Source organism: Propithecus coquereli, unplaced genomic scaffold (assembly GCF_000956105.1).
Source record: "Propithecus coquereli isolate 6110/MARCELLA unplaced genomic scaffold, Pcoq_1.0 Scaffold131, whole genome shotgun sequence".
NCBI lineage: Eukaryota > Metazoa > Chordata > Mammalia > Primates > Indriidae > Propithecus > Propithecus coquereli.
Window position 1 is genome coordinate 36097 of NW_012137303.1, and position 14907 is coordinate 51003.

The 14907-nt window shown below is 35.8% G+C and overlaps 1 protein-coding gene across 1 annotated transcript; it reads right to left on the minus strand.

Annotated features, from left to right (window-relative positions):
- Nucleotides 1–13032: 13032 nt before the first annotated feature.
- LOC105805708 (olfactory receptor 2B6-like) lies at nucleotides 13033–13973 on the minus strand. The gene is given in 2 exon segments (XM_012638643.1): nucleotides 13033–13343; nucleotides 13346–13973. Coding segments are annotated over 2 exon segments (939 nt in total).
- Between the last annotated feature and the right edge of the window lie 934 nt (nucleotides 13974–14907).

A 14907-nucleotide genomic window follows, 5' to 3' on the forward strand; every position in this document is an offset into this window, starting at 1 on the left:
GCCACGGCACTCTAGCCCAGGCAACACAGTGAGACTCTGTTCTCAAAAAAAAAAAAAAAAAAAAGAATAAACAGAAAATCTTTAAACATTCAAAAATTAAAAGATTACAGAAAACACTGCTATATATATTGAAAAATTAAATAAACTAATGGTGGATTATGGAAGCCAGGTTTTTCACTGTTGGAATTGGTGCTTACGGGTAAGGAAGGGGAGGAGGCTAGAATGATCCATGCAGTAACAAACTAGAGTTGGAGACATCAGTATGAACTCACGTTTAGGTTAACATACAATCAGATGGTTATGTATAGAAATACACACACACACACACACACACACACACACACGGGTTACTATGCACACATATCTACTTGCTCTCTCAGCTGAGTGTGCCTAGAAGCAACAATATTCCAGTAGCAATAGGCATACCTAAGACCTAGATCTTGGTTTCAAATACCATTCCCCAGTGAAAAGAATGAGGCTCCTTGGAGAAATGGCTGATTTTAGGGCTGGAGCAAAAAATATACAAGATGAGACTGAAGCATCTTGTAGTAACAGCAAGTAATGAGTGTTTAAAAATAAATAATGGGGTATGTCACAGAGACAAATGGAAAGAGTTCCCAATGGCCAAAGCTGGAACAATTTGAAAAATAAATAGAGCAATATTGGATCACAACCCAAAGTATAAAACAAATGTTTATGAGTTCATACTGATATAAATGATTGAATAAATAAATCAGTTGGGGAGAACAGACAAATCTCTCATGCAAAAGAATTCCAAATAATTTATGGAGATGTTCTATCCCCAAGGAGGAGGAGTAGAACTCCTCACTATTTAATTGAAGGCTACACATAATGCCTTCCTTCCAAAGAGTATAATGCGGAAGAGGGTAAAAAAAGTAACTTTACAATGGAGAAAGCTGACAACCATTACCTCAGCCAGATGATCAAAATCAACATCAGCAGTGATAAATCATAATGATAGTATATAACCTTGACACAATGTGATGAGAATGTCACTTTACCTCTGTGATCTTCCTCCCAATAACTCATTACTCCATTGCCATCATGAACATGACATCATATAATATAAATCCCAATGGAGAGGAATTTACAAAATGCCGGTACTCCTCAACACTGTCAAGACCATCAAAAATAAGGCCACTGAGAAACTGTCATAGTCAAGGAAGGCTTAAGTAGCCATGGCAACTAAACAGGATATGGTATTCTGCATGGGATCCTTGAATAGAAAAAGGAAATATAGAGTTTAGTTAATGTAGCATATCAATATTGGTTCATTAATTGTAACAAATGTACTAGACTCTCTTAGTCTGTTCAGGCTGCTATAACAAAAATACCATAACCTGGTGGCTTATAAGCAAAAGAAATTTATTTCTCACAGTTTTGGAGGCTGGGAAGTCCAAGATCAAGGTGTTGGCATATTTGGTGTTTGGAGAGGGGGCCCACTGGCTCATGCCATCCTTTCACTGCTTCCTCACATGGCAGAAGGAGCGAAGGAACTCTGGGGGTCCCTTTTATAAGGACACTAATCCCATTCATGAGGATGCCACCCTTATGACTTAATAACCTGCCAAAAATCCACCCTCTTAATACACTCACAATGGGTGTCAGGATTTCAACATATAAATTTTGGAGGAACACAAACATTCAGTCTACAGCACAGACTAATATTAATATGAGAAGTTAATAATAAAGAAAACTGGTTATAGGGTATGTGGGAACTCTTTGTACTGCCTTCCCAATTTTTCTGTAAATCTAAAACTGTTCTGAAATCAAAAGTTTATTTTCAAATAAAACAAAGTAAAACAAATAAAATATTATGTAAACAGATTGAGAATTATAATGACATTAAGTTTCTGTGGGGTGAGTTTAAGTTCTCTGGAAAGCAGACACCATGAGGTGATTAAACATGTCAGAGATTTATTGGGGAAAATATCTGTGATGGTAAATGAGGAGGGCGCCACATGGAGGCTGGGGAAGCCATCAGACTGCTGTGGAAGGTCCCATTCCAGAGGAGAAAGGGAGAGAAAGAAGACTGAGTAGGAAATACCTTAGACTGCAGAGCAGTTCTTAAAAATTTTTGGCAGGGCCAGTGTCAAGTCCTTGAACAAACTTGAGGAACTTGAGCAAAATTGCTGCCTCAGTAATCCCATGGCTCCCTGGAACAATCCTGCTTTAATATCTCTGCCATGTTCAGCCTTAGACTGGCAGAAGCCCATGGGAAGCATGACCATGGCATGTACACAGCGATGGATTCAGAGCACAGCAGTTGAGGATGTTAGTCAATTATACTACTGCAGTCAGAAATCTGAGAGACACGATTTCCTGGTCAGCACAGTTTATTCCATGGTCCTCACAGATATTTTTCCCACATACGTTTGGGAAACAGATCCTTCATGGTACCCATGGACCATAGGCCAATGGCTGTACATTATGAACCTGAGGCCTTATTAATTTGATCTAGCAAAAATTCTGTATTCAACACAACAGCTGTGATTGGGGCTACTACATTGTTAAGCCTGTAGTAGTCTATAGTCTTTCTTTAGGATCTATGTAGGTTCTGAAGTGAGACTGGTAAAATAAATGGAGATAATAGAGACTATCATTTCTGCATCTTTAATGGAAGGTCTTTAATGGCAGTGCTGATCTCTGCCATGCCCCCTGAGATGCAATATTGTGTTTGACTCAACATCTGGGACAAAGAGTTGGAGGTTGAGATCAAAGGTATCTTCTTGGCCTTCCCACTATGACAGCCCTTACCCTATAGGCCAAGGACCCAGTTTGGGGGTCACTCTAAATATCAAGTACATCGACTAAAATTACACACTTGATGACTGAGGAAATGAGTACTAGGAAGGACTGTCGTCCCATTGGGCTCATGGTGAGCCAAACTTCTGCCAGGACTCCATTTATAACCTTGTTCCCTTAGCCCTACATTCCAACAAGGGAGACAGGATGGTGCTTTGACTCTCGGGGTATCAATGTCAACTCAAATCCTATGTTTTGTAATCCTCAAAGTGCCTAGATATTCCCCTTTCCTGTGTACAGTTATCCAAGTAGATGGCTGTGGATCCCATTAGAGAGTAATTGTGGGACCATCACAGTATATATGGCCATAGGTATTGCAGGGTTCTTTGTGAAGTGTATGGCAAGAAGAAATTAGATGTATAAGACATTTCTTTTGTGAATTACTTGCGAAAGAAAATGGGGAGGGGGGGGGCTTTCTCCTGGCTAAGCATTCACTTGGTTGCTGTAAACCTTTGACTATTTTTCTGAATTCTCGTAAGGTTGATAGCAACAGTTTTTGCCAAGTTTTACAATGTTTCTGGGGAGGGATGATCCATGGAGGTTCCTGTTGAGTTGTTCTCACTGACATCATTCCAGCATATATCCTGTAGAGATTGGTGTTTTTCATTCAATTTAATATCCTTGAGGTTTATCCAAATTATTTTGTATATTGATAATTCATTCCTTTTTATTGTTTAGTAGTACTCTCTGGTGTGTATATACCAAAGATTTTTTTAACCAATTATCCACTGAAGGACTTTTCAATAATTCTCAGTTCAGAGATATTACAAATAAAGCTGCTATGAGCATGCATGCATGCATGTACAAGTTTCTACATTCATTCCTTTGGGTTATATCCCCAACAGTGCAATTGCTGAGTCAAACGGGAGTCTGTTTTTTATTTTAAAAGGAACAGCTTAATTATTTTCCAGAGTAATTGCATAATTTTACATTCCCATCAGCATCTAAATATGAGTGATCTAAATATGAGAATCTAAATATGAGTGATTTAGTTTCTCCACATCTTTGACAGAATTTGGTGGGGGGTTTTTGGTTATTATTTGTTTTGTTTTGTTTTAAAAGTTTAACCATTCTGGTGGGCATGTAGTGATATCTCATTGAGGTTTAATTTGCATTTTCCCAGGCTGATGATGTTCAACATCTTTTCACATACACATTTTCTGATAGGATAATTTGGTTTTCATTGTTGAGTTTTGAGAGCTTTTTATGTTCTAGATACAAGTCTTTTGTTGGACATGTGATTTGCAAATATTTTCTCCCAGTTTGTTTTTGAATACTTTGTCTTTACATTCTTTTAACAGGGTTTTTCACAAGGTAGAAGGTTTTAATTTTGATGAAGTGTAACTTGTCAATTTTTTTCATTTATGGATGGTGCTTTTGGTGTCAAGTCTAAGAATTCTTTGTCTAGTCTTGCATCCTGAAGATTTTCTCTGATTTTTTTTCTATGAGTGTTACATTTAAATCCATGAGTCAATACTGATATAAATAATTGAATAAATGAATATGCTGGGACAGAAGAAACTCATGAATATTTATTTTATACATTGAGTTATAATCTAATACTACTTTATTTGGTTCCTCCAATTGTTCCAGCTTTAGCCATTGGGAGCTCTTTCAGTTGGCTCCTATGTTACTTTGACATACTCTCATCATTGTATTGTTTTAAGTACTTCCTTATTTTCTGGCACTACAAGATGCTCCAGTCTCATCTTGTATGTTTTCTTCTCATTTTTAAATTTGGCCATTTTTCCAAGGAACCTGTTCATTTTTTTTGGACAATGGTATAAGAAACCAAGATCTGGGTGCTAGGTGTGCTTTTTGCTACTGAAGTGTCATTGCTTCTATGCCCTCTCAGCTGATGGAGCAGAGAATTAATATGTGTATATACTAACAAATGTATATATACATCAATATATACAAGTTTTTAAAAATCAGGTATGTGTTAATATACATATGATATGATATATATCAGCAGTCCCCAAACTTTTTGGCACCAAGGACCAGTTTCATGGAAGACAATTTTTCCATGGATGGTGGTGGGGAATGGTTCAAGCAGATTACATTTATCGTGCAAACATCTCTGCTAATGATAATCTGTATTTGCAGCCACTCCCCAGTGCTAGCATCACCACCTACGCTCCACTTCAGATTATCAGGCATTAGATTCTCATAAGGAGCATGCAATCTAGATCTCTCACATGTGCAGTTTACAGCAGGGTTCACTTTCCTGTGAGAATCTAATGCCATCACTGATCTGACAGGAGGCAGAGCTTATACAGTCATGCAAGTGATGGCGAGCAGCCAGAAATACAGATGAAGCTCCACTGGTTTGCCCACCGCTTACCTCCTGCTATGCGGTCTTGTTCCTAATAGGCCACCAACTGGTACTGGTCTGCAGCCTGGGGGTTGGGGACCACAGATATATACCATATAGATGTATGATATATATAATATATATATATGTTTTTTTAGACTAATGTATATTTTATTTTATATTTTTTTACAAGTTTATTTTTTTATTTTTTGGTATCATGTTATCATTTTTTTAAAAGGTATATATGGTTTTTAAAAACAGATATGTTTACATGTATATACATATCATATTATGTACATATATATGTCATATGTATATACACTTATCATATAAACACATCTGATTTTTTTGTTGTAAGTCACTATTTTTTTTGGAATAATGCATAACAGTTGTACATAGTTTCGGGATACATGTGATAATTTAATACAGTCATATAATTTGTAAAGAAATTCAAGGGGCACAAAATAGTCAAAATAATACTAATAATGAAGAACAAAGTTAAAGGACTCATGCTTCTTAATTTCAAAAATTACAAAACTACAATTATGAAGACAGCATGATACAGGCATAAAGGTAGATATACAGATCAACGGAATAGAATTAAGAGTCCAGAAACAAACTTTCAAATTTATGATCAATTGATTTTTGACAAGGGTGCCAAGACAATTCTACGGAGAAAGAATAGTTTTTTCAACAAATGATGCTGGGACAAGCATTAAGTAGATATGTCACTTAAAATAATGATGGACTATTTCTTCATATCATACCCCAAAATCAACTCAAAATGGATCATAGACCTAAATGTAAAGGCTAAACTGTGATACTCTGGAAAAAAACCCCTAGGTATAGATATTCATGTCCTTGGGTAACACAGTGGTTTTTTAGATATAATACTTAAAGCACAAGTGACAAAAAGAAAACATAAGTTGGACTTGATGAAAATCAAAAACACCTTGTGCTTCAAAGGATACTATCAAGAAATTGAAAATACGTAATAGAAGAATATCTTTGTAGATTATATATCCAACAAGAGACTTGTATCCTGAATATGTAAAGAACTCCTGTAACTCAATAAAAAAGGCAGGCTGGGCATAGTGGCTCATGCCTTTAATCCTAGCTCTCTGGGAGGCCGAGGCAGGCAGATTGTTTGAGCTCAGGAGTTCGAGACCAGCCTGAGCAAGAGCAAGACCCCATCTCTACTAAAATTAGAAAGAAATTAATTGGACAACTTGGCGGGTGCCTATAGTCCCAGCTACTCAGGAGGCTGAGGCAGGAGGATCGCTTGAGCCCAGGAGTTTGAGGTTGTTGTGAGCTAGGATGACGCCACGGCACTCTAGCCCGGGCAACACAGTGAGACTCTGTCTCAAAAAAAATAAATAAATAAAAATAAAAAAAATTAAAAAGGCAAATAACTCAATTCAAAAAGTGGGCAAATTATTTGAATAGATATTTGTTCAAAGAAGATAAAATTGTCCAACAAACATATGAAAAGATGTTCAATATCATTAGTCATTAGGGAAATGAAAACAAAGCAAAATGCCACTTAGCACCCATTAGGATGTCTATTATCAAAAAGACAGACAATACTAAGTGTTTTCAAGGAAGTCAAGAATTAGTATCCTCTTACATTGCTGATGAGAATTAAAATAGAATAGCTGCTTTGGAAAACACTTTGGCAATTCCTCAAAAAGTTAAACATAGAGTTACTATATGATCCACCAATTTCACTTATAGGTAAAATATATACCCAAGAGAAATGAAACATATGTCCACACAAAACTTATACTCAAATGTTTGTAGTCATATTACTCATAATAGCCAAAAAGTGGACAAATCCAAATTTTCATCAATTGATGAATGGATAAACAAGATGTAGTATATCCATACAATGGAATATTATTTGTCAAGAAAGAATGAAATACTGATACAATGTTGCAACATGACTGGACCTTGAAAACATTGTGCTAAGTGAAAGAAGCCAGTCACAGAAGACCATATATTATATGATTCCATGTATATGAAATATCTAGAATAGGCAGATATATAGGTACAGAATGTAGCTTAGTGGTTGCCAAGGGCTTGAGTTGGGAATGAGGGGGCAGGTGAAATGGGAAGTGACTAACGTGTGCAAGGTTTCTTTGGGGGATGACTAAAGTTTCTAAAATTAGACCGTGGTGATGACTAGGCAATTCTGTGAATGTACTTAAAAACCACTGAACTGTACTTTTTAAATGAGTTTTGCTAAACATGTATCTGATAAAGGACTTGTGTCTACAATATATAAAGAACTCTTAACTCTGTAATAAGAAAATAAATAATTCAATTGATAAATGGGAAATATATTTGTATATACATTTCCAAAGAAGCTATATGTATGTCTAAGTGCTTGAAAATATGTTCGACACCATTAATCACTTGAAAAATCCAAACTAAAACCATAATGAGATATTACTACACATAAACTAGAATGGCTATAATCCTAAAGGCTGAAAATATGTCAGTCAGGATGGAGAGAAATTAGAACACGCATCTGTTGTTGGAGGGAATGTAAAATGGCATAATCACTTTAGAAAATGGTTGAGTAGTTTGTAAAAAATGTATCCATGAAGTTACCGTACAACCTAGCATTTCTACTCCTAGGTATTTGCTCAAGAGAAATGAAAAAATATATATCTATACAAAAACTTGTCCATGAATTTTCATGTAAGCATTAGCCAGAATAACTCACACTGGAAACAGCCATAAGGTACATAAACTGGTGAACAATTGTAAAAATTTACGAAAAATCATTAAGCAGTAAAAAAGAAAAAAAGGTTAATGTTATACTCCTTAAACAGAGGATAATAGGCTATCTAGCTTTAAATGTCTGTAGATAGCTACTTCACCTTAATCTTTAATTAAACATTCCAATACATCAGAATTTTTGACATTAGGTAGTTATTTTTGTTCCTGAATTAAATTCCTCCTGTATTTGTACTCACAGAATTTACAGAATCTTTGGGTTAGAAATGATCCTACAAGTCGTGTAATCCAATCACCTTTCCAGTATTTTAATGCCATATGAAATATCCATACTGTAAGGTTTTTCGATGAGCGGCAGCAGAGAAAGAAAGATGAGCAGAGTGAAAAGGGGCAAGCAACGAAGCTTTATTGGGGGAAAGGGAAAGAGAGCACTCTTGGATGAGGTCCCGAGAGAGGGGGCCAATGAAGTCGCGCCCTCTCGGAGGGGGCTAGGGCTTTTTATGCTGTCTGAAGCGGATTTGGGGATTTTCCACTGAGGGTTTTGGCGGGTTCCGAGAAACGGAGTCTGCCGCTCAGTCCCGGGAACCGAAACTGCCTGAGTCTGGCTTATAGTCCGCATTTAGTTATTTTCGGGGGGCACAGTCAGCTTTTTCTTCTTTTACAGCTTTAGGGAGGGGGAGGGGTGCCTGCCACCAGCCTTACACATACTTGAATAATACTTGCTAAGAAAAACATTATTCATCAATTCAAAATCATTCCATTTTTATTCTGTACTGATTGTGAGCAAGTCCTTCCATACAGTTACTCAGTATAGTCTCCATGTACTTCTCTCTAGTTCTTTCTTTTTTAGAAATCGTACAAATCAAGTCTAACTTCTTTTCTACGTGACATTTTCCCAAATGTTTGAATTTATCTATCATTTCTGTTCTCTGTTTTGTTCCTTTGGTCCTCCATGGAAATGGTTATCACAGATGCAGTTTATTACAAAAACTGTCTAAATTATAAAGATAGGTATACTTATTCTAAGGGTTACTAATTGTAAAGATTGAACTGAATTCAATCATCTACATGTGATATACTGAATATATGTTCCCAGTTCTACTTTTATAAGAGTCACCACCAGTTTTATAACTTGTACTATGTGTAGAATATAATACGCAGTGAAAGCTTTCTTGTTGACGTTCTCTTTTATTCCCTAGATTTAATTTAGCCTTCCTGGTTATATCTGATTGCTCTTATATTTGAATTTGTTTCTATCTCTTTAGTATTAGTTATCTTTCTTCCTCTGTTTTGTGTCACCTATGAGTGTAATCGGCTGCCTTTTTCATCTTAATCTCAGTTATTGGTAATTATATATTAAAAGAAGGTAAATATTTATGTCCTATTACAATAAAATCTCTCTTCTTGAGTAATTTCCATTAATCAACTTTTGAGTGAGGATATACAAATAGATATGAACAAATAGAACTCTACTATTTTCTGGTTATTATTTCTCTGTGTCATAAAAATATATCACAAAAGGCATCCTCACCCTTTAGACTGAAACTGAGACATATTTAAAATATTTCTGTACTATATCAGTTTAATACCTCTATAAAGACTCCCAAAGCAATCACAGCAGCAACAAAAATAAGCAAATGGGACCTGATCAAATTAAAAAGCTTCTGCACGGCCAAGGAAACTATCAGGGCAAATAGATAACCTACAGAATGGGAAAAAATATTTGCTTTCTACCCATCCGATAAAGGGCTGATAAGAATCTATATAGAACTTAAGAAAATCAACAAGAAAAAATCAAACAACCCCATCAATAAATGGGCAAAGGGCATGAACAGAAACTTTTCAAAAGAAGACAGACTAATGGCCAGCAAACATAGAAAAAAGTGCTCGGCATCTCTAATCATTAGGGAAATGCAAATCAAAACTGCAATGAGATATCACCTAACTTCAGTGAGAATGGCTTTTGTCAAAAAGTCCCAAAACAACAAATGCCGGCATGGATGTGGAGAGACTGGAACACTTTTACACTGCTGGTGGGACTGCAAATTAGTACAACCCCTGTGGAAAGTAATTTGGAGATACCTCAAAGAGCTAAAAATAGAAATACCATTTGATCCAGCAATCCCACTACTAGGCATCTGTCCAAAGGAAAAAAAGACATTCTGTAATAAAGACATCTGCACTAGAATGTTTACAGCAGCACATTTCACAATTGCAAAGATGTGGAAACAACCCAAGTGCCCATCAATACATGAGGGAATTAATAAAATGTGGTATATGTATACCATGGAGTACTACTCAACTACAAAAAACAGTGGTGAACTAGCACCTCTTATATCACCCTGGATAGAGATTGAGCCCATCTTTCGAAGTGAGGTATCACAAGAATGGAAAAACATGTACCACATGTACTCGCCATCGAATTGGCACTAACTGATCAACACTAAGATGCTCACAAGGTAGTAATATTCATTGGGTGCTGGTTAGGAGGGGGTGAGGTGAGGTGGGTAAGCCCACGACTAATGGGTGCGGAGCACACTGTATGGGGGAAGGGCATGCTTGTAGCCCTGGCTTGGGCAAGGCAAACACATTACATATAACCAAAATATTTGTACCCCCATAATATCCTGAATTAAAAAATAAATTTAAAAAAAGAGAATGTGAAAAAATTGCAAACCCTGTGCACTGTTGGTGGAAATGTAAAATGGTGCCTCCACTAAGAAAAACAGTACGGTAGTTGCACAAAATATTAGAAGTGTAATTACCATATGATCCAGCAATTCCACTTCTGGGTGTATACCCGAAAGAATTGAAAGCAGAAACTAGAACAGATAGTTGTATACCCGTGTTTATGGTGGCATTATTCAAAATAGCCAAAAGGTACAAGCAACCCAAATGCCCATCAATGAATGAATGGATAAATATAATACAGGATATACATATGATAGAATATTATTTAGTCTCAGAAAGGAAGGAAATTCTGAGACATGCTACAACATGGATGAACCTTAAAGATATTTTGCTAAGTAAAACGTGTAAGTCACAAGGAATAAATATTGTATGATTTCACTTACATGGGGTACCTAGAGTAGTCAAAATTATAGAGATAGAAAGTAGCATAGTAGTTGCCAGGGACTAGGGGGAGGAAAAAAATGAGTATTCATTGCTTAATGGGTATAGAGTTTCAGTTTTGGAAGATGGAACACATTCTGGAAATGAATAGTGGTGATGGTTGCACAATATAAATGCCTTTCTTGACATTGAACCATAGACTTAAAAATGGTTAAATTGGCAAATTTTATGTTATGAATATTTTACTGTAATTTTAAAAAAAAATCAAAATATATTCTCCTTAAAAATAGTTTGAATTAGAAAAATAAATTTCTCAGAATTATAAAAATAAGATAGTTTAATATGTCTTGTTCTAAATGAATCATTTATTATTTTTAATAATCTCAAGGTAAAATTAATTGAATCAATTAATCTCTCACTATAAAAACTATTTTAATTTCTGGAATTTTACTTTCTCTTATATGTCCTCATAATTCACCAAACTTCATTAACACTGGCTTTGGGATGCACATTTGTGTCTAGTCATCTGATATATCCTTTATTTGTACTTTTAGCAATGAATTAATTTTCAGTGAAGAAAGTATTATCTTACGTTTTCAACATACTCTATCAGTATTTTGCTTCCACTTACACTCTTGATGATAATTACTTCTCATAGGAAAGAGAAAACTAAAATTAGAATCCGGAAAATCAGATTTATTTCTCATATTTGTTAGCATTATATTATGGCAAAAGTACATGGTGTTACCATAGGTTTTAAGAAGAAACATTAAAAATATATTTTTCATCTATTGTATTTTCTATATGTATAAAGTATTAGTAGAAGAAAACAATGGAGAAATCAGGACAGAAAGGCAGTTAAATTGTTATAATATGAATGGATCACTCAACAATTGAAAGAATCAACTAATAATGTAAATGTATGCTACTTTCTCAGTACTTTGATGAATTCTAAAGGTAATATGGTAAAATGCAAGATATAGTTTATTCTCTCAAAGAGAATCAAATATGATGAGGCTATTATTGTGTAAGAAAAGTATATTAAACATGAAATCATTGGAAATCATTATGTAATATGCTATTCTAAAATCTAGATTGTAAGTGTTTTAGGGTTTAAGAGAATAGTGACAATATTGATAGTTGGGAGAATTATGAAAAAATTTCAAATAAATGAAAATTAGCTAGGTCTGATAAATACCTAGGGTTTGATCTACAAAGGAAATAAAAAAGGGTACTTTCATTTTGTAGGAAAACGTGAGTATAGAAACATGGTAAGAGAATGGGAAATCTGGTTACAATTCTAGAATAAAAATTATTGTAGATTTTATTATTATACTGCTGTGGGTGTGGAAAATTTTAAACTATAATTGTTAACCTCAGTTTTAAATTTAAAGTGGTTGGTTTTCAGGGTTTCAGTAAACCTTCTCTAACTGCAAAACAATATTTGTTTGTGTATGATACTACTGGAGATAGAATTTCTGGATTTTATCATAGTTTCAGTAAGGTCTAAGTTGAACTGAACTTTACAAACGTTGGTATAAAGTCTGACAAACCTTGAAAATATGATTATACAGTTTTTGGTGAACTGGAAGACCAGTTCTGGGAACTTGTTCAATGAATATGTTTACACAACAGAAAAAAAATGTAGCTCTCTGTCAATAAATTTTATTTGAGAGAGATCATCATAATAGTTTTCGGTGGCTGGGTGCAGTGGCTCATGCCTGTAATCCTAGCACTTTGGGAGGCTGAGGCAGGAGGATCGCTTGAGGCCAGGAGTTTGAGATGACCCTGAGCAAGAGCAAGAACTCATCTCTACAAAAAACAGAAAAATTAGCCAGGTATGGTGGCATGTGCCTGTAGTCCCAGCTCTTGGGAGGCTGAGGCAGGAGGATTGCTTGAGCCCAGGGATTTGAAGTTGCAGTGAGTTATGATGATGTCACGGCACTCTAGCACTCTGTCTCAAAACAAACAAACAAAAAAGTTCTCTGTAAGAATGATAAAAATAAGGCAATTTGAAGAGAAGTTAGTAAACTAAGTAAACATTACATCTTTAACAGAGCTTATCATCTGCATATTTCTTATTTCTTGATTAAGAAGACTCTTGCAACCAACCTTTTAAAGGCTTGCTTTACCTCTTTGTTCCTAAGTGTATACATGAGGGGGTTCAGTATGGGTGAAATGATTCCATAGAAGAGGGAAACCATCTTTCCCCGGTCCTTGGAGTTGGGAGAAGGTGGTTGCAGGTACATGGAGATAGCTGTACCATAAAAAAGTGACACCACAATTAGATGGGAGCCACATGTCCCAAATGCTTTTTGTCGACCTTCAGCAGATTGGATTCTCAAGACTTCTTGGGCAATAAAAGCATATGATATAAGGATGAGTGTTGGGGTATGAGATGGAGTAGGACGCTGACAAAGAATAGTTCAGCCTCATTTGCTGTTGTATCAACACAGGACAATTTGAGCAGTGCAGGGACTTCACAGAGAAAATGATCTACTTGATAGGGGCCACAGAGTGGCAGCTGGAGAGTCAGGGTAGACAACCACACTGAGTTACCGAAGCCAGTAATCCAGCATGCAGCTGCCAATTGGAGGCAGAGCCTTCGGTGCATGATCACTGAATAATGGAGAGGATGACAAATAGCTACAAACCTATTAAAGGACATGACGGCCAGCAGGACACATTCAGTAGCCCCCAAGATGAGAAACGTGAAAAGCTGAGCCACGCAGCCACCATAACTAATTACTTTCCTGATGCTGCATAAATTTACCAGCATCTGTGGAACTGTACATGTGGTGTAGCAAAGATCTAGAACTGACAGATTGGTAAGAAAAAAATACATGGGGGTATGGAGTTTGGAGTCCAGGAGTGACACCAGAATAATGGTCAGATTGCCAAAGATAGTCACAATGTAAGAAATCAAAAAGACCACAAAGAGTGGAAACCCCAGCCATGGTTGATCTGAGAAACCTAGCAGAATGAAATCTTGTATGATGCTCTCATTTACCCACTTCATGATTAATGTTTCAACTCTTGGTTTCCTGAAACATAAAAATTCAGGAAGTCAATTAATACATATTTGTTAAATATTTCAATTACTTGCAATCATTTTACTATCTGTTTGAAGACATTTACAGAACTGATATTACTTACAACATGAAAAAATACAATTGAAAATGCTCATAATTGCCTAAGAATTTCTAAAATTTAATCTTTCTATATCTGTATCAGCACTTCAAAAGTGAAAGCCAAAATTTAAAAAGTAAATTCCTGATTTAAACAACTTTCATAAAATTTGTTCTTTGATTCTTTGTCATCTGGTTAATCTTGGCACTATTTTCCATGTAGATAGCTATTATTGGAAAGATTCAGTCATACTCGCGACCACATTGCCTTTCTTTCTAATTTCTCATTGTCAAGAAGATTGCCTTGTCATCTGACATAATTTACACTATTTAGACCACCCCCAAAACTATGTAGATAGGTTCTAGCAAGCTATCAGACACATTTCAAAGAAGAATGTCTTTTGCCTTTTAAGACCTCATAGAATCAGAATAAAAAGATATTAGTAGCATGGATTTGGAGGCAGACAAGCATAGGTTTGAGCCGCTACCCTTAAATCATTAGTTATATCATTCTGGGAATGTTTCTTGCTCTCTATGAGCTTCAGGCTCCTCATCGATAAAATAAGTATAATAATGCCTTCCTGGTGTAGTGATGTGAAGTGTGGACAAAAGGATCTATATAATCATCCAACGCCTCTGAGATGCTTGGAGAGGAATTCCTTATGATTTTCACAACTCTAAATGTCCTAGGGTTACCAATGGAAAACAGCTCTGTGAGTTGAAAACTTAGCTTCCCATTCCCCGCACAACTCTAAAATGATCAGCTTCAGCATAGAGTTAATACTAAGTATCTAATGTGAAGTATGTGATCTTTAATGTAACTTG